General features: G+C 43.1%; 2 protein-coding genes across 2 annotated transcripts in view; both read right to left on the reverse strand.

The window, feature by feature from the left end:
- Positions 1 to 7,043: 7,043 nt before the first annotated feature.
- LOC102257397 (disintegrin and metalloproteinase domain-containing protein 20) lies at positions 7,044 to 9,248 on the reverse strand (the record flags this gene model as incomplete). Its single annotated transcript, XM_005865831.2, has 1 exon — positions 7,044 to 9,248. A coding segment is annotated over exon 1 (2,130 nt), but the record flags the coding sequence as incomplete, so codon positions are not given.
- The window catches only part of MED6 (mediator complex subunit 6), a 34,908-nt gene continuing 25,488 nt past the window's right edge, over positions 9,191 to 18,610 (reverse strand). The window contains exon 9 of the mRNA XM_005865767.2: positions 9,191 to 9,333. Within this exon, the coding sequence (XP_005865829.1) occupies positions 9,249 to 9,333 (85 nt within the window). The 3' untranslated portion in view covers positions 9,191 to 9,248. The remainder of the gene's footprint in view (positions 9,334 to 18,610) is intronic.

The following is an 18,610-nucleotide window of genomic DNA, read 5'->3' on the forward strand; positions in this document are numbered from 1 at the left end:
CCCCATTGCACAAATTTTTGTGCACCGGGCCTCTAGTTTCTAATAAGCTGCCTCACACTCAAATTTTTATCTCAGGGACTCAGGGTCAGGGATGGTTAGTATCAGAAGTGTTCTTTAAAAGGAGATGCGTAGGATGTGAGATTCTAGAACTGTATTGCTTATTTGTCAGAAGGCCACTAGGACTCACAGTTGCAGCTGGTGGATTTGTAACAACTGGTGTGCTGCAACACCAGAAACTAAGACTCTCACTTGAGGGTGTTTAGATGAGGTACAGATGGCAGTGGTGCCCTGGCTTATACAATAGCTCTCATGTTTGAATTAGAAATATGAAGATTATAAAGTTAGTTAACTGGTGAAGAAGCCATGAAGAAAGAAAATGACAGGCTTAGTTCATGTAACTCAGACATGGTGTGAAAGTCCTAAGACCTCTATGACAATGTTTGAAGAGAATCTCATTCTATAGACTGTGTTGAAAATGATACCCAAGATTTGTCACAAATATGCAGATTTATAAAGATTACTGAATTTAGAACTCTGGTATGTTTCCTATGTAAAAATCCTATTAAGGAAGAAATGCCATCCTGAGATTTAGGATGACATTTGAGTGGCTGCATCTGAAAATTTGAATCCTGAGATTCTCATGAACACCCGGGGCCAGCAGAACTCACTCCTTACCCTTTGCTGGAAGAGCTCAGCATCTCATTGCCTGGAGACCATGTTCCACCAAAGATCATGCTTATCCTCCTAAAGATCTGTTCTTGACTTTTCCTTATTGCACCCAGACCAATAACTAGGGTCAGTACAGTTCTCAGTATGAGAAGAAGTAGATCACTGGTCAAGAGAGCTTTAAGAGCCAGGAATATATAGGAACAGATGCTGAGGATACTGTTTCAGGAGAAATAGAATATAAGATTATACAAGGGAAAGCTTTTAAATAAGGGGGTGCTCAGCCCTAGCCAGTTTGGCTCAGTGGATAGAGCATTGGCCTGCAGACTGAAGGTCCCAGGTTCAATTCCTGGTCAGGGCACAGGCCTGGGTTGTGGGCTCAATCCTTGTTGGGGGGTGTGCAGCAGGCAGCCAATCAATGATTCTCTCTCATCATGTTTCTATATCTCTCTCCCTCTCCCTTCCTCTCTAAATAAATTTTTTTTAAACAAATGCAATAATTCCAGCAGCACGTTAGAATCAGTTCTAGGTATCTTTGCAAGAATGTTAAATCCTGAACACCCTCTTATTTATTTTATTTTTATTTATTTATTTTTTAAACAAATTCACTTTCTGTGAAGACCTCGGTGACTCGCTGTGTCACCGAGTCAGAAACAGTGAAGTCTCTGTAGAAGTTTTTTTCTTCCTTCCTTCCTTCCTTCCTTTCTTCCTTCCTTTCTTTCTTTCTTTCTTTCTTTCTTCCTTCCTTCCTTCCTTCCTTCCTTCCTTCCTTCCTTCCTTCCTTCCTTCCTTCCTTCCTTCCTTCCTTCCTTCCTTCCTTCCTTCCTTCCTTCCTTCCTTCCTTCCTTCCTTTCTTTCTTTTTAACAAATATATTTTTTATTGATTTAAGAGAGGAAGGGAGAGGGAGAGAGACATAGAAACATCAATGACCTTCTGATTCATAGGTCAATGTTCAACAACTGAGCCATGCCGGCCAGGCTGGAATTGTTGTATCTTTGAGGCTTGGAAATGTTGGTGGACTATAATAATTGAGGTAGAGATGCTAGAACTACTTTGGCAGAGAAGTGAATATGGGGGTCAGAATATTTAGGGAAGAAGGTGTGTTGGAATGAATTTCTTACAAAAGACCAGAGAAACCACCGCTGACACCATTTCTCTGGAGGTCCCAGAGGAACGTCTTAACTCAAGCAATAACAAATGCACATGCCAGCCCTGACCGGTTTGGCTCAGTGGATAGAGCGTCGGCCTGTGGACTCAAGAGTCCCAGGTTCGATTCTGGTCAAGGGCATGTACCTTGGCTGCAGGCACATACCCAGTAGGGAGTGTTCAGCAGGCAGCTAATCGATGTTTCTAACTCTCTATCCCTCTCCCTTCCTCTCTGTAAAAAATCAATAAAATATATTTATACAAAAAATAAAAGAAAGAAAGAAATACACATGCCAGTCAGAGGAAAGCGGTCAGCATTGGGACCTCAATGGTGGCTGTCTCTGTAGGCCTGGGTTGATGACAGGACCAGGTGCTATAGAACTGGGCTCCATAGTGTCAGTGAAGGTCATAAGATTACAGAATAGTAAAAAAAAATAAAAATAAAAAGGTATTAGTACTTAACTATTAGAAACAAAGTGGTATAACTACTGTAATGGGCAATAAGGCTAGAATGACGAACTCTGGGCCCTGACCTAAATATATCTGAGGCCATGTATAATAGATTTTGGTTCTCCTAGGGATGATATAGGAGGGGCAGACAATGAGGACATTTATTGCATTATACAACAAAAAAAGATCAAAAGCTGGTGATCAACATACTGATGCCAACTTTTGCAGTGGGCATCTCTTGTCCAGTTTTCAAATCCTGAGTCAGATCAATCAATGAGCCATTTCCGATTGAAGGAAAAACCAGGTACCTTTCAGGAAGCACCCTGCAATGTCACCAAAAATATATGCAATAAATAACCCTTACCTTGTTTCCCCACTGGGTCTCGTTTCCCAAAGGTACTTGTTCCCCCAATGGATATACATGTACCAGAGTAACCACACAACGGGAGAAGGGGGAATACTCAGATCTTTTGAAGACTATCGGATGCAAGGTCTGACCTGACAGAGACACCACAAAATACCCCATGAAGGAGACCATGTTAATAAAGAAAATCCTGATCCCAGGGCATCTCCCAATGGGTCTGTGAACCCACTCTGTGGTAACTTCCCTGGCTCCCGAGTAAATAAATTCAGAAGATGACAGGGTCCTCATAATGGTCTTTGATCTATGAAGTAAGAGATATGATAGCAAAGACCAAGTGAGAAACCCTAAATATTTCCTTCATACCCACCTATCTCCATAGCAAAACAGAAACACTAACATATCATGAATGAAACAGCAGAGATTAATGCCACCACTTAATGGTTGCAGGTGGTGATCCACATCCTATTCCCATTTAATTCAATAGTATTTTTACAGCAAAGAATCACATGGGTCTTTGTGAGTGATAGTGAATTATCATCAATTTACACAAGTAGAAGCTCCAGTCATGTGCACTGTGCTGGATATAGTAACTTCACTAGAAGAGACCATCAAGAAAACCTAACAATCCCAAAATATCAGACATATGTTCTAGCAATATCTTTACTGACACAGCTCCTAGGACAATGGAAACTAAGGAGAAAATAAACAAATGGGACTACATCAAAATAAAAAGCTTCTGCATCGCAAAAGAAACCATCAACAAAACAACGAAGAAAGCCCACTTCATGGGAGAACATATTTGCCAATGTTATCAGTATATCCAATAATAGTATAATCTCCAAAATTTATAGGCAACTCATACATTTTAACAAAAGAAGATAAACAATCCAATAAAAAAATGGGCAAAGGCCCTAACCGGTTTGGCTCAGTGGATAGAGCATTGGCCTGCGGACTGAAGGGTCCCAGGTTCAATTCTGGTCAAGGGCATGTACCTTGGTTGCGGGCACATCCCCAGTAGGAAGTGTGCAGGAGGCAGCTGATGGATGTTTCTCTCTTATCGATGTTTCTGGCTCTCTATCCCTCTCCCTTTCTCTCTGTAAAAAAATCAATAAAATACATATTTTTTTAAAAAAGGGCAAAGGACCTAAATAGACACTTTTCAAAAGTGGACATACAGAAGGCCAAGAGACATATGAAAACATGCTCAAAGTCACTAATCATCTGAGAGATGCAAATCAAAATGACAATGAGGTACCATCTCACGCCTGTCAGAATGGCTATCAACAAATCAACAAACGGCAAGTGCTGGAGAGGTTGTGGAGAAAAAGGAGCTTTTGCACTGCTGGTGGGAATGCAGACTGGTGCAGCCACTGTGGAGAACAGTATGGAGTTTTCTAAAAAAATTAAAAATGGAACGCCCATTTGACCCAGGAATCCCACTTCTAGGAATATAGCCCAAGGAATCAGAAACACCAATCAGAAAGGATATATGCACCCCTATGCTCATAGCAGCACAATTCACCATAGCTAAGATTTGGAAACAGCCTAAGTGCCCATTAGCAGATGAGTGGATTAAAAAACTGGTACATCTACACAATGGAATACTATGCTGCTTTAAAAAAGAAGGAATTCTTACCATTCGCAACAGCATGGATGGACCTGGAGAGCATATTATGCTAAGCGAAATAAGCTAGTCAGAGAAAGATAAAAATCACATGATCTCACATTTGTGGAATATAATGAACAACATAAACTGATGAACAAAAATAGATCCAGAGACAGAGAAGCATCTAAGACCGTCAAACCTCAGAGGGAAGGCAGGGGAGGAGGTGGGGATAAGGGGGAGAGATCAACCAAAGGACTTGTATGTATGCATATAAGCCTAACCAATGGACACAGACACTAGGGGGGTAAGGGCATGTGCTGGGGGGTGAGAGTGGCTGGGGGGAGGGAATGGGGGGAAAAGGAGACATATGTAATACTCTAAACAATAAAGAATTTTTTTAAAAAGAAAGAAAACCTAATAATCCTAACTGTATAGGAACACAGGCAGATAGAAAATTGATCAAGAACAACATTAAGAAATTGTCAGTATCAGGAAGGAAGGAATAAGGAGACATAGAGTTCACATAAATATAAAAAGGAAAAATAAAAGATATTATGAACACTTTATACTAATAAATTTGAGAAAAATAAGGGGGGAAATGCCTTGAAAAACATCATTCACCAAAATTGACACAAGATTTTAAAAATGAAATAGTTCTACCTCTGTTAAAGGGATTGAATCTGAAATCATAGATTCACATAGGATTTCAACAGTTAACTTTTTCAAATATTTTTGAGAAAACAAAAGTACTGGATTGTCAGGAATCAGAGGTCTTACCCTCATTAAACCTTATTTATAATTTCAAGGAAATGATCATATGGAATGGGTAGAGTCAGTGAGGTCCAGAACCACCAGCACCTACATTTCATGTATAACTGGGGTATGAAGGTCCTGCCAATGCAGCCCAAAGCAAGAAAAATCTGACAGGAAACATTTGGTCCCTAGTGCGCATCCAGGTTGGCCAAGGCTTGTTCAGGCCTACAGAATAATTCGGTTTCTCTGTCTGCAAAACTGGTTTCATCCACAACGCTTTCCTTTCCAGGTGTTCATCCCTCATAAATGTCTTGCATTCTAAACTCCAATGTGGGGTCTGCTTCTGGAGAACTCCAACTATCACAAGGAAGTAATTACTGACCAAGCCCTAGGGCAGTGGTTCTCAACCTGTGGGTCGAGACCCCTTTGGGAGTATAACGACCCTTTCACAGGGGTCGCCTAGATACATCCTGCATATCAGATATTTACATTATGATTCATAACAGTAGCAAAATTACAGTTATGAAGTAGCAACAAAAATAATTTTATGGTTGGGGGTCACCACAACATGAGGAACTGTATTAAAGGGTCGCGGCATTAGGAAGGTTGAGAACCACTGCCCTAGGGCCAGGGGAACAAAGAAAAGTTGAGCGTATTAAAGGAGCTCCTCTGCAGAGCAGGGACCAAGACTCTTTAAGGAGGGCAAGTGACCAGCTGGCGCTCACGCTTCAGGAACTCGGAGGAGGATCACCCTGCTAACCCCAGCACTGAACTCACAACTCTGAGGGTGTCAGTGGCCAACTGGTGCTGGTGCTTCTAAGGAAGGATGAGGGTGGTTCTAACAAAGCCAACAAAACTGGAATCCCAAACCGAACATGGCAACCAGAGTGAATGGCCCCAGCCAAAATGACACTACGTGTAACTTTTAGCACACAGGAAAGTAAACTCCTTCTCCCCTCATCCTTCATTCCAGGCTACTTCTACTGCCCCCTTTTGGCATAGCTACCTGAAAGAGAGCTGGCAAAAGAGAAATGGGGTGTATAGTGGCACATCCTGGACATTACGTCTTACAATGCAAAGGTGGGAGAAGGTTTACACCTGCTGTCTATCCCTTCATTCAGGATACAGAAAGAGACGCCTTCCATGGAGCATTTGAGATCTTGCTCCCCAGTATGTTGTCAATTTGGCTCAAATACATTCTTTTTAAAACATATGTTTTTATTGATATTACAGAGAGGAAAGGAGAGGGAGAGACGGAGAGAAACATCTATGTGAGAGAGAAACATTGATGGCCTGCTTCCTGCATGCCCCCTACTGGGATCGAGCTGGCAACCCGGGCATGTGCCCTGACCAGGAATCAAAAAGGTGACCTCTCAGTGCACGGGATGACACCCAACCAACTGACCCACACTAGCCAGGGCTCCAATAAATTCTTATAAACATTCTCTTTAAAAAAAATTGCCGAAACCGGTTTGGCTCAGTGAATAGAGCATCGGCCTGCAGACTGAAAGGTCCCAGGTTCGATTCCGGTCAAGGGCATGTACCTGGGTTGCGGGCACATCCCTGGTGGGAGATGTGCAGGAGGCGGCTGATCAATGTTTCTCTCTCATCGATGTTTCTAACTCTCTATCTCTCCCTTCCTCTCTGTAAAAAATCAATAAAATATATTTTAAAATAAAAATAAATAAAAAAATAAGAGACGACTTCCAGAAAAAAAAAAAATGAACTTTTAATATTGCTTGAAACACTGAAGAGGAAGTAAGAACGTGCTAGGAATCCTTCAGTATAATATGATCCAGACATGAGAGATCCTTAAATTTTTTCTTTAAATAGTAAACATGTTTCTCTACTATTAAAAAACTGGAGATTTTTAAAATGAAGCAGAAGCCTTATTTTTCCCCTTTGTCCTCAGGTTCCTCTTCTTCTTTTTTTCCCTCTACCTCTTCTTCATTTTTTGCCTCTACCTCTTCTTCTTCTTTTTTTCCCTCTACCTCTTCTTCTTTTTTTGCCTCTACCTCTTCTTCTTCTTTTTTTCCCTCTACCACTTCTTCCTTTTTTCTTTTCTTTTTCATACAAAGCAGAAGGAAGCAACATAAAAATAAAGGAATAAGCCACAATAAAAAAAGGTAAGACAACTTTGCCTGTGGTCCTTTCGTAGAAGGAGGTGGGCCGCTATCAATACTACCCCCATCGCCTTTTAGCGTGCAGTTGGGAGGTGCCCACCCTTGGCTGCAGTGGCAATGCTGTTTATTATTGCAGACTCCCCTCATGTGGCAGTTCTCATTCTGACAGTCTTGTGATACAAGAGTCATATCGACACACTTCTGGTGGACGCATATCTTTCCTGGACCACACACTGTGCCATCTTTCACTAGACCAATATCAGGTATGGTTATCCCTAAATGATAATCAGTGCCCCAGCAACTGGTGAAATTTAACTGAAGCTGATGTACTGTAGTATGTTCTGTTAGCTTAGGAATAACTGATACGTTTTCACACTGAACTCTCCCACAGAAGATATCTGAGGTATTACATTTTAGGTATGTCGTACTATTTAGACCACAGTGGCCAAAACGGCTTCCCTGGGAGTTGATTTCTTTGTAGCACTCCTGAGATGCACTCCTTGCATCTTCTCCAAAAATCTCCCTGCACTGCTTGTCGTGGCTATTACAACTCTTTTCATAGCAGTAGGCATTGTCACCACAGGGAATCCCATCCTGCACATATCCATCTTCTGGGCACTGGTGGGATGTCCCATTGCACCACTCTGGAAGGTCACATTCACTGATCTGTTGTCTGCACAAAGTCCCTGATGGCATGAGCTTGCAGTCTTTGCAACACAGCCCAAAAGCACAAGCAGAACCAGGGCTCAGAGTGCAGTTCAACAGACAACAGGGATCCTGTTCACACTGCTTTACAGATCCACAGTCACACTCCTCTCCTCCTTCAACAACTAGGTTCCCACAATACTGTAACCTAAAAATATTCCCTGGAGATGGAGGAGTGTAAATACATGAACCGGTACGAATCGTAGTGTCCCAATACTGGGCATAACTGCAGTTGCTGAATTTAATTGTTAGCCGTTTCATGGCTGCCATTACGCACCACTTGAAACCACACACACACCATGCAGTGTCATGCTGCATACCCATATTATGACCAAGCTCATGGATCACAGTAAGTGCAAAAGAGTTCACATTGTGGTCTAGGAAAACATCAACTCCAGTATTAAAAGGCTTCCGGCATACTCCTGAAGTGTAGGCAATACCAAGCTTAATCCCAAAGAATTTTTTTATGAAAAGATGGCCCACATCATGTTGCAGTCGGCCATCAAGATTGACAAACTTCCAGAGACCAAAGTCATCCAGAAGCTGATCCATGTCATCAGTGGGAACTAGGTTTCTTTGATTCCAGACCTCAACTCCGGTCAAAATTACATTAAGCTTGAAAGGGCGGTATAAGAGATTTATCATACTGACAACATTAAGTAGTTCACGCTGCACTGCTGACACATTACTTCCAGAGTAAATGTATCGAAAGTGGTCCACAACTATTGCCAGCTCAAGAAATCGCAAGTGAGTCCACCAGTTCATATAAGAACTTTGCATCAGAGTGGACTTAGGCAACTCTTGCAACTCCAATTGGCGTGCTATTTTCTCTTCTGTCAAGCCACATCTCATAGGTGGGAACTGTGTACCATCACTGTCTATCTTATACACCAGGTGTTCAAATGTGGTAGAGTGCCTGATGGGCTCGATTTCATAAGCAAGGTCATTTATCTGTAGCATTCCTCGAAAACCTCCAGAACAGGTACTGAGGGCAACCAGGGACCCTGGGACCCCCTGCACATAACCATGGTAGTAGCAGTCATCAGGAACAAAAGGCTGATCCTCCTGGAGGACATGCTGGTCCGTGTAGGTGAACACTGGTAGGTGTCTGGAAACCAGGAACTTCTTGACCCTCATGCGGACAATGTGTCTCTGGCCCCCGAACCGCAGGCTGTAGGAGAGCCAGCCCGGAGCCTTAGCATCTTGGTCCCTGCTGGTCACCTTCAAGGGGATCACGACTTCTCTGGAGAAGCCCTGAGAGGGCTTGGCCTGAGAGTGGCCAGAATTGGACAGAGACACCCCAAACCAAAGCAATAGAAGATTGACCTTGATGTGCACCAGGGCCTCATCCACTGCCATTATGGAACCATCAGTCCAGGGCAGAGAAAGGCGGAGGCGTGAGACACTGCTGGTACAGTTCCTCCCTTGAGCTGCTCAGGGTGCAGGGCTGACCTTTACAGATGTGTGTTTTAGAAGAGTTGGACCATCAGAGCTGCAGTGCTGAGAGTTGAAAATAGAGCTAAAATGGGGTGGGGAGGGGAGGGAGAGTGGGAAAGAGAAGGAGAGAGAAGAAAGTGAGGTAAAGTGATTCTTCAATTGGGACAACGCTTGAATCAATAAATTACCTGAGATTGCTCTTATTTATATGTAAGGGGAAGTGTGTGTGTTGGGGGGGGGGGGTTGGGCAAAAGGGTAGGTTTCCAGAAAAACAGATGAGACTTATCATAGGTGGATTGTGGTTGAACCTGGATAGTAGATACGTAAAGATTTATTACATACTATTTTCTAAACATGTAAACTGGCATAAACATTTTTATATTAAAAACACTGACCTCGCCCTAACCGGTTTGGCTCAGTGGATAGAGCATCGGCCTGCGGACTCAAGGGTCCCAGGTTTGATTCCGGTTGAGGGCATGTACCTTAGTTGCGGGCACATCCCCAGTAGGGAGTGTGCAGGAGACAGCTGATCGATGTTTCTCTCTCATCTCTCATCGATTCTAACTCTCTATCCCTCTCTCTTCCTCTCTGTAAAAAATCAATAAAATATATTAAAATAAAAAATTAAAAAAACAAAAAAAACAAAAAAAAAAACACTCCCACATTTTTCCTCTACTCTAAATCAACTATGACCCTGCTATCTTCAACAAGTATGTGGACCCCCCGCCACCCAAAACCCACCATTTTTGGTCCCTTTATTCAAACAATTTGTTCCATCTCCCCTTTTCTTGTGCAGACATCTTATCTATTCCCCATTCGGGTTGAAGTTAGCTATCAAAGTAAGCCCCACTTAAGGGAGTCATTAGTTTTGAGACCCCCTCTAATGAAGACAATTTTTTATTTTATAATGCATGCTTATCTGCAGAAAGGACCAGACAAATGGCCAAGGAGGCAGCCATGCTGATGGAGTGATATGGGGTGGGGCTGCTAGTTGGGGGCAAGGCAAACAGCCCAATTGCCTACAACAGGGGTCCTCAAACTATGGCCTGCGGGCCACATGCAAATACAAATATTGTATTTGTTCCCATTTTGTTTTTTTACTTCAAAATAAGTATGTGCAGTATGCATAGGAATTTGTTCATAGTTTTTTTTTAAACTATAGTCCGGCCCTCCAACGGTCTGAGGGACAGTGAACTGGCCCCCTGTTTAAAAAGTTTGAGGACCCCTGGCCTACAACATAAAGGCAGCAGCCTTCTCTCTACCCAGTCCAGGACATTATGTTCTCAATCACAAGATACTTATCTTGGTTGCATAAATACAGATTCTATTCTATGTTTTTGCATGACTGGTGAGTTAGCTGAATTCTCTAGAGAAAGTTGGACTGAGGAATTTAAACCTAGAATCAGTTTGTTAAAATGTTCAAAAGACCACAATTTGAGTGAACTGACATCACTCCTGTTGCAAATATAAATTTTAGCTCAGGCAAAAACTAATTTTTCTCATTCACTGACTTTCAGTTAAAAGTATCGATAATTTGCCTGGCTGGCGTGGCTCGGTGGTTGAGTGTCGACCTATAAACCAGAAGGTCATGGTTCGATTGCTGGTCAGGGCACATGCATGGGCTGTGAGTTTGATCCAGTAGGGGACATGTAGGAGGCAGCCGATCAATGATTCTCTCTCACATCCATGTTTCTCTCTCCTTAAAATCAATAAAACCATTTTAAAAAAAAAAGAACACCTGCATACATGTGGGTAATTTTTTAGAATGTATAGCTACCAAAAACCAAGAATATTATTTTTTTTTAATATATTTTTAATGATTTCAGAGAGGAAGAGAGAGGGGGAGAGAGATAGAAGCATCAATGATGAGAGTGAATCCTTGATTGGCTGCTTCCTGAATGCCCCTTACTGGGGATCGAGCCCGCAACCTGGGCATGTGCCCTGACTGGAATGGAACCCGGGACCCTTCAGTCCGCAGGCTGACGTTCTATCCACTGAGCCAGCTAGGGCCAAAAACCAAGAATATTAGATGAAACCTCTTTAAGAAAGTATCTCTGACAGAGGTGAAATCCTAATTACCAGATTTCCTCTCCAGGTCTCTCTCCATGATACCCTTGGTATTTGCTACAGATCTGGAGATACTAAGTTGGGTAAGCATTTGTTGGAAGAGGATTATCTTCTATAAAAATAAAAGCATAGCCCTAACCGGTTTGGCTCAGTGGATAGGGCGTCGGCCTGCGGACTGAAGGGTCCCAGGTTTGATTCTGGTCAAGGGCATGTGCCTTGGTTGTGGGCACATCCCCGGTTGAGGGTGTGCAGGAAGCAGCTGATCGATGTTTCTCTCTCATCGATGTTTCTAACGCTCTATCCCTCTTCCTTCCTCTCTGTAAAAAATCAATAAAATATATATTTTTTAAAAAAGAAAGAAAAAGAAAAGCATAATATGACCTTCTGGACAAAACTGGGGCTGCAAGGGAAGCTTGGGTCCCGGGTGCCTGCCGGCGGCCTGAGAGAAGCCCGTGTCCCGGGTGCCAGCGGGAAGCCGGTGCCGGCAGCTGGGGAAGAAAGGCCTACTCTTGCATGAATTTTGTGCATCAGGCCTCTCGTTAACAATAAAATGTTATAAAGAAAGTAACCCATATTAAATTTTATCAGAAACGTGATGTGGTCATAGAAAAGTTTATTGCCAAGAATCTTTGAGACATATCAGGCTTTGTCACTGCTGCATGACTCCAAAGATAAGCTCTGAAGGAACATCACCTTGCCATTAATTATGTGAACAGGTGTCACTCCAAAGCCCTTCCTTTCCAGCATTATCAGCACTTCAAGTAGTGTATCCTCTGTATCGATTATTAATTCTTTCTCCTACAGGATATCCCCAAAGCATGTATACACACTTTAACAGTTGACAGTTCAACTGACATTTCTTTCTTTTCAGCCAGACTACGTTTTGAAAACAGAAAATTCATCCTAAAATGCTACTGGGAGTTTGAAAATGCAGTTGAAGTACAAACACTGCTTGTATAATTATTTTAACAGCTGATAACTCACTTAATTTTCACTCCTTTTCAGGTTGAACTGATTTGGAATAATGGGTGAAGCCAGACTAAGCTTTGAACAAAGAAAATTTATCCACTAGACTTTTTTTTATGGGGATACATAAAAGATAAAGTTTGTGGTACAAAACCTGCAACAGTTGACAAATTGAGGGCACACAAATACCAAATGAAATTATTCTTTTTTTTAAAAAATATGTTTTTATTGACTTTTAGAGTGAGAGGGAGGGAGAGGGATAGAGATAGAAACATCAATGAGAAAGAAACATCATTGAAATGCTGCCTCCTGCACGCCCCCTACTGGGGACTGAGTACCTGACCTGGGAATCAAACTGGTGACTTCTTGGTTCAGGGGTTGACAATCACTCTCTGAGCCACAAAAGCCAGGCGAAACGATTCATGATATTCGCGATTCCATTGCTTCGCGTTATCAGCAGTGCCAGGACCAGAAAGGTCATCAGTTTGAAAACAGGTGTTGACAACAAAAATTATTCATTCATGTAGATGCTTTTACATTTTAAAAATGAACTGTATGTTAATAAACAGTGAGTTTATAATCATTCAAAATGTGTATACATTCTTTGGGACACCCTATATATTTCCAGCAGCTATAACAAACCCCTTCCTTACCATGTCTCCACTCATTCTCAGTCATGGCCTAATTCAGTGTTTCTCAAACTTGGGTCAGAAACCATCCAGGGTCATGAACTCAATTTAGTGAGCCACAGCTAAATGAAACCCAAAAAACAGATATCAGACAGCTTCACAGAGATCATGATCATGTCACCTGCTATTACCTGTCACCATAGAAGCTAGAGCAGCATTCTGCTGTCCCTTCTTATGCTAATTATCAACTATTTTCTAAACTCCAAAACTAAAACTTATACCTTGTTTATGAAGCTGGAGCTGAGGCTCTGCATGGTGCCTTTCTCCATCGCTATTTGGCTTCCTGAAGTTTTACCAAGAAGGGCACTAGAGGGAGAATAAAAGGCAAAAGCAGAGGCGAAGGGACTTGTTACTACCTATTTGCCTGCTGTGACTTTCTGTGAATCCCCAGCAGTGGAGCCTTGCTCTGATGGTGAGGGTTGGTTACCATAAAGACCCAGAACCAGTTCCATCAAGCCCTGTCAAAGGTATCAGTACCGCAGGACAGGGCGCCCTCCTGAGGACTGGATGTATAGAGCTATGCTCCAGTACCCTAGGCAGCCCACACCAGTCAGCCAGGGTCCCTCTCTGATGTTCCAGGCCATGCCCAAAGTGCCTTGATGTAAGCCCCAGGTATATGGCACCTCTCTCCGAGATCTGAGTCCCAGTTATGGTGGAACTTCTTCCAAGTCCCTAAGTAACCAGCACAAACTCAGCATTACCTTATAAGAGGTACAGCTATCGGCTCCACGATGCTCCTTTTCTGAGTTCCTAAATTACCAGCATCACCTGGGAAATGCCCAATCTTCTACAGTCCAGCTCTAGGTCTATGAGGCCCTTATGAGAGTTTCTACCTTATGATAACCCCAACCTCTTCCGTTTGTTCCCCCATTCTTAGGGGTGGGTCTCCTATGGCAACTCATACCTCAGTACACCCCAGTGTTGCTTCCTTTTTATCTATTCAGGTTTTTAGCACCTTTTAAAAATTTTCTTATATTAATTATGCTTGGATTTTTCTCTTTTCTGACTAGATCCTGATAGATATAGAATTTGGTACCAAGAGTGCTGCCAAGACAGACAAAATGGGACTCTGGGATTGGTTTGAGCATATGCATGGCTTTAACACATTGCTGAGCTCCTGTCCAATGGGGAATGGGCATGTAGTAACATCACAAATTACCACCCAATATGGATTGTGATGAAATGTCCTATTGAAGCAAGTGTGTGGGGGACCAAGCTGTGAAGATGACTAAAAGTACCTCAAGGACTGAGGGGCAGGTTGGCCATATTGAATTCTACTGCAGAAGTTGCACAATGAAGTTCAAGGTTCTAAATTCTCAGCCCAGAGAGCTGAGAATGGTGGACCTAAAAGAATGTCTCATTTGTTTTCGACACAGGCTTACCTCATAGAAAATCAAATTTTAACTGTGGAGTTTCAGAACCACAATGTAAGTTGAATACATAGATTTGCCAAGATTTGAGTGGGAAGTTAGGACACTGAGAAGGGAAAAAACCTTGATACTTGCAAAGGGGCATTCCAGCTGGACTTGATTGCTTCTAAAGATCTAGAGCAGGGGTCCTCAAACTACGGCCCGCGGGCCACATGCAAATACAAATATTGTATTTGTTCCCGTTTTGTTTTTTTACTTCAAAATAAGATATGTGCAGTGTGCATAGGAATTTGTTCATAGTTTTTTTTTTTTTTAATTATAGTCTGGCCCTCCAACGGTCTGAGGGACAGTGAACTGGCCCCCTGTTTAAAAAGTTTGAGGACCCCTGGGTTAGGGGATTGACTTGAGCCACCATTGTCTCAACAGAACAATCGGTGCATAGCTTTTAGCCCTTGCTAAAGCCCAAGGTCTATCAGCCTTCTGTGTTCCCTGCTGCACTTTCATGATAGTGTAGACAATGAGTAGCTTCAAGCAATCCCCTTGTGCCCCCAACAACAGCCTGCACTTAGAGGGCTGCATCCACAGCATTTGTCTACAGCAGAAAAGGGGAACGTCCGGCCCGTGGGCCGTGTAAGGCCCTTTTAATCATTTGGTCTGGCCCCTGCCAAGGCATTAGGGGTGAGTTAATTAAATGTTTGACCCAAGTATAGCAGGCTAATTTTTAAGCTGATAATTTTGTATGGCCCTCAAATGATGTTATAAATTGAAACCTTGGGTATACAATTCTTTCGGACCTCTCCTGGAAAGCCCTGTAGAATACACATCAGTGAATGTGACCTTCCCGACTGGTGCAAAGGAAGATCAAGGTGGTGCACTGAGGATTTCTATGTGCAGGATGAGATGACTTGTGGTGACAGTACCTACTATTATCTCAAAATGTCCAACAGTCACCCTAGTTGGTTTGGCTCAGTGGATAGAGCGTCGGCCTGTGGACTGAAGGGTCCCGGGTTTGATTCGGGTCCAGGGCACATGTCCAGGTTGCAGGCTTGATCCCTAATAGGGGGCGTGCAGGAGGCAGTCCATCATTGACTCTCTCATCATTGATGTCTATCTCTCCTCTCCCTTCACCTCTGATATCAATAAAAATACATATGCATGAGGAGTTGTATCAATTCTTTAACACTCAACTGTGACTACAGATTAGAGAAATGTCATCAGAGAGGACTGTGCAATGATGAAGAGCACTGCCACGGTCGGTATGGGTGGGCTCCTTCCTACTGTGAGTTTACAGGCTATGGAGAAAGCTCAGACAGCAGCCCAGCTCCCAGGGGCAGTCCCCTTCCCTCACTATTAACAGAAAATATTTGCACAATAATTTTCTGTTCACACACTTTTTCCTTGCCTTAACATCTTATGGTCTGTTTGTTTGTAATCCTCACTGGAGGATATGCCCCTCAACCCTGATTTTAGAGGGAAAAGGAGAGAGAAAGAGAGAGAGACAGAAACAGAGACCCAGCCAGAGAGAGAGAGAGAGAGAAACATCAATTGGTTGCTTCCTGTATGCCCCCCACTAGGGATCAAAGTCGCAGTCTAGGTATGTGCCCTGACTAGGAATCAAACTGGCAACCTTTCAATGTATGGGATGATGCTCCAGCCAACTGAGCTACACTGGCCAGGGCTCAATGTCTGATGTTTTTATCAGAGTACTATTTTTAAGAGTTCCTAAACAAGAAAATACCCTTACAACTTAAAACAGGAAATGAAAGAACTGCAAAATATTTACTGGTTCAAAGAAAATATCTTTGGAGGGGGGTGGGAGCGGCTGGGGAGAGGTCACTTGGGGGAGTGGGGAGGAGACTTATGTAATACTTTAAACAATAAAGAATTTTAAATATATATATGTATTTGGAAAGAGAAGATAATTGCATGATCATTGTCCAATGACCCACAGTCCATTAATTTAGAAAGTGTGATCAAAAGATAGATTTTCTTGGTTCTTTATGTTTAACCCTAATATATAAAAAGCCAGGTGCCATCATGACCTAAACGACCAGATGGACGACCAAACAGCAGGCTAGGGAGCTAAGGGAGCGGGAGCTGTGGGTCCCTGACCGCCCGCGGCACAGCGGCAGGAGGAGGGAGCTGTGGGCCCAAAGGACCAAATGACCAGTCCGGCTCTCACAGCATGGCAGGGCGGGGCCGCGGAGGCTGAGGAGCCTCGCAGGGCAGGGGCTGTGAGCATGGAGCTTCGCGGAGCAGCTGAGGTGGAGGAGTGTCACGGGGCAGGGGTGGCAGAGGCGAGGCCGAGGAGTGGGGCAGGGGCTGAGTATGGAGCTTCACAGGGTGGCTGAGGTGGAGGAGTGTCGCCCGGGCAGCGGCTGAGGCCAAGGAGCCTCGCGGGGCAGGGTCTGTTAGTGTGGAGCTTCGCGGAGCAGCTGAGGCGGAGGAGCATTGTGGGGCGTGGGGCGTGGGCGGCTGAGGCCAAGGAGCCTTGCGGGAGCGGGGGGCTGTAAGCGTGGAGGTTCACGGGGCAGGGGCCACAGAGGTGAAGGAGCGATGCTGGGCAGTGGACATGGCCCTGATTGCAGCTAGGCCTAGGGATCCTAACTGCGCATGATTTAACCGTGCACTGGGCCTCTAGTCTATAATAAAAGCATAATATGCTAATTAGACCAGACGTCCTTCTGGATGTCCTTCTGGAGGAAGCCGTGGTGGTGGCCAAGCCCCTTGCACAAATTTCGTGCATTGGGCCTCTAGTTGAAAGATCAATAGCCACTCAACTTCTGAAATTACATGTCTTTTGCTGTTCCTTAGTAAGTTCTCAGTTCTTTCCATTTATGGCAATGTTGCACTCAGTGGGGAATCCTGGAAATGTGTTTCAGTGCTTTCATCACATTAGCTCTGTGGCTACACCCTTTAACCAGGTCTAAGGGAACAAGTGTGTGGCATAATCACTAAGACAAAGCCTTAAAAGGCACAAGTTCCCTTTGTAATATCTGGAGGAGAACTGGTAGAGCAAATCAGAAGAAAGAACAAGGTTTATAAACAAAATAGCCAGAAAAGGGCCCCAAAATTATAAAGAGATATAAAAAGACAAAAGTCATGGAGTCAAAGGAAAGCACAGTAAAACATACTTTGTTTTTATGATCTTCATAAAAGTAAGCAATGACCTGAAAAGTTCTCCAGTGAATTTATTTCACAAAGGAATCTAGTGAGAAAAAGTATAGTATAAAATAAAAATAATAAATGAGCCAAACCTTAGAGTTACTGCTGTGGCTATTAGAAACCACGTGTGCGTGTGTCTGTGTCTGTGTGTATATGTAGTGTCAAGTACACTGTGCAGAGCTGTGAAGATTCTCTTGCCCTCCAAGTTGCTCAGTGTCCAGCTGGGGTAAAAAGACAATACAAAATTATAGTGGAATGGTAAGATGGTGTGCACAGGGTTCTTGGCAGCACAAGTTATTGGAGTGGAGGGGAGGCGATCAGAAACGTTTCCAAAGAGAGATGACAACTGAGTTACCTCAGAAGGAAAAGTGATAATGAAAATAGCCAACGCTTGCCCTAACCAGTTTGGCTCAGTGGGTAGAGCATCAGCCTGTGGACTCAAGGGTCCCAGGTTCGATTCCGGTCAAGGGCATGTTCCTTGGTTGCGGGCACATCACCAGTAGGGGGCGTGCAGAAGGCAGCTGATCAATGTTTCTCTCTCATCGATGTTTCTAACTCTCTATCCCTCTCCCTTCCTCGCTGTAAAAAATCAATAAAATATATATTTTTTTAAAAAAGAAAATAGCCAACGCTTATTGAGTACTTAGCAAGTATCAGGTTCTAACCTAAAACAATATTAATATTAATGAACTCATTTAACTTTCAAAACAATCCTAACAGATGCATTTTGCTATTATCCCCATTTTATAGTTGGGAGAACTTAGGCACAGAAGGATTGGTTAACTTATGAGACATCTGGAAAAAAGTGAAGTTGTATTTGAACCCTAGACTTTGCTCTAAATCATTAAATGAGTGTTTAAAATCCACATGGCATGGAATACACAACCTTTAAAGTCTGAGAATCCAAGTTCTGTCACTTAGCATTAATAACAACTTAAGTACACTTTAACCTCCACCAATTTTTACTTCCTTGTTTGAAACACGGCTATTAAAACTTCCAAGGTTCTTGCAGACATTGGAGACTGCACAAGTACAATACCAGCCACACAGTAAGGATGGTAAGAACAATGTGACCCTCTGCACTCTACTGGGCAAAAGTGAA

This window comes from Myotis brandtii, unplaced genomic scaffold (assembly GCF_000412655.1).
Source record: "Myotis brandtii unplaced genomic scaffold, ASM41265v1 scaffold213, whole genome shotgun sequence".
In the NCBI taxonomy this organism is placed as follows: Eukaryota; Metazoa; Chordata; class Mammalia; order Chiroptera; family Vespertilionidae; genus Myotis; species Myotis brandtii.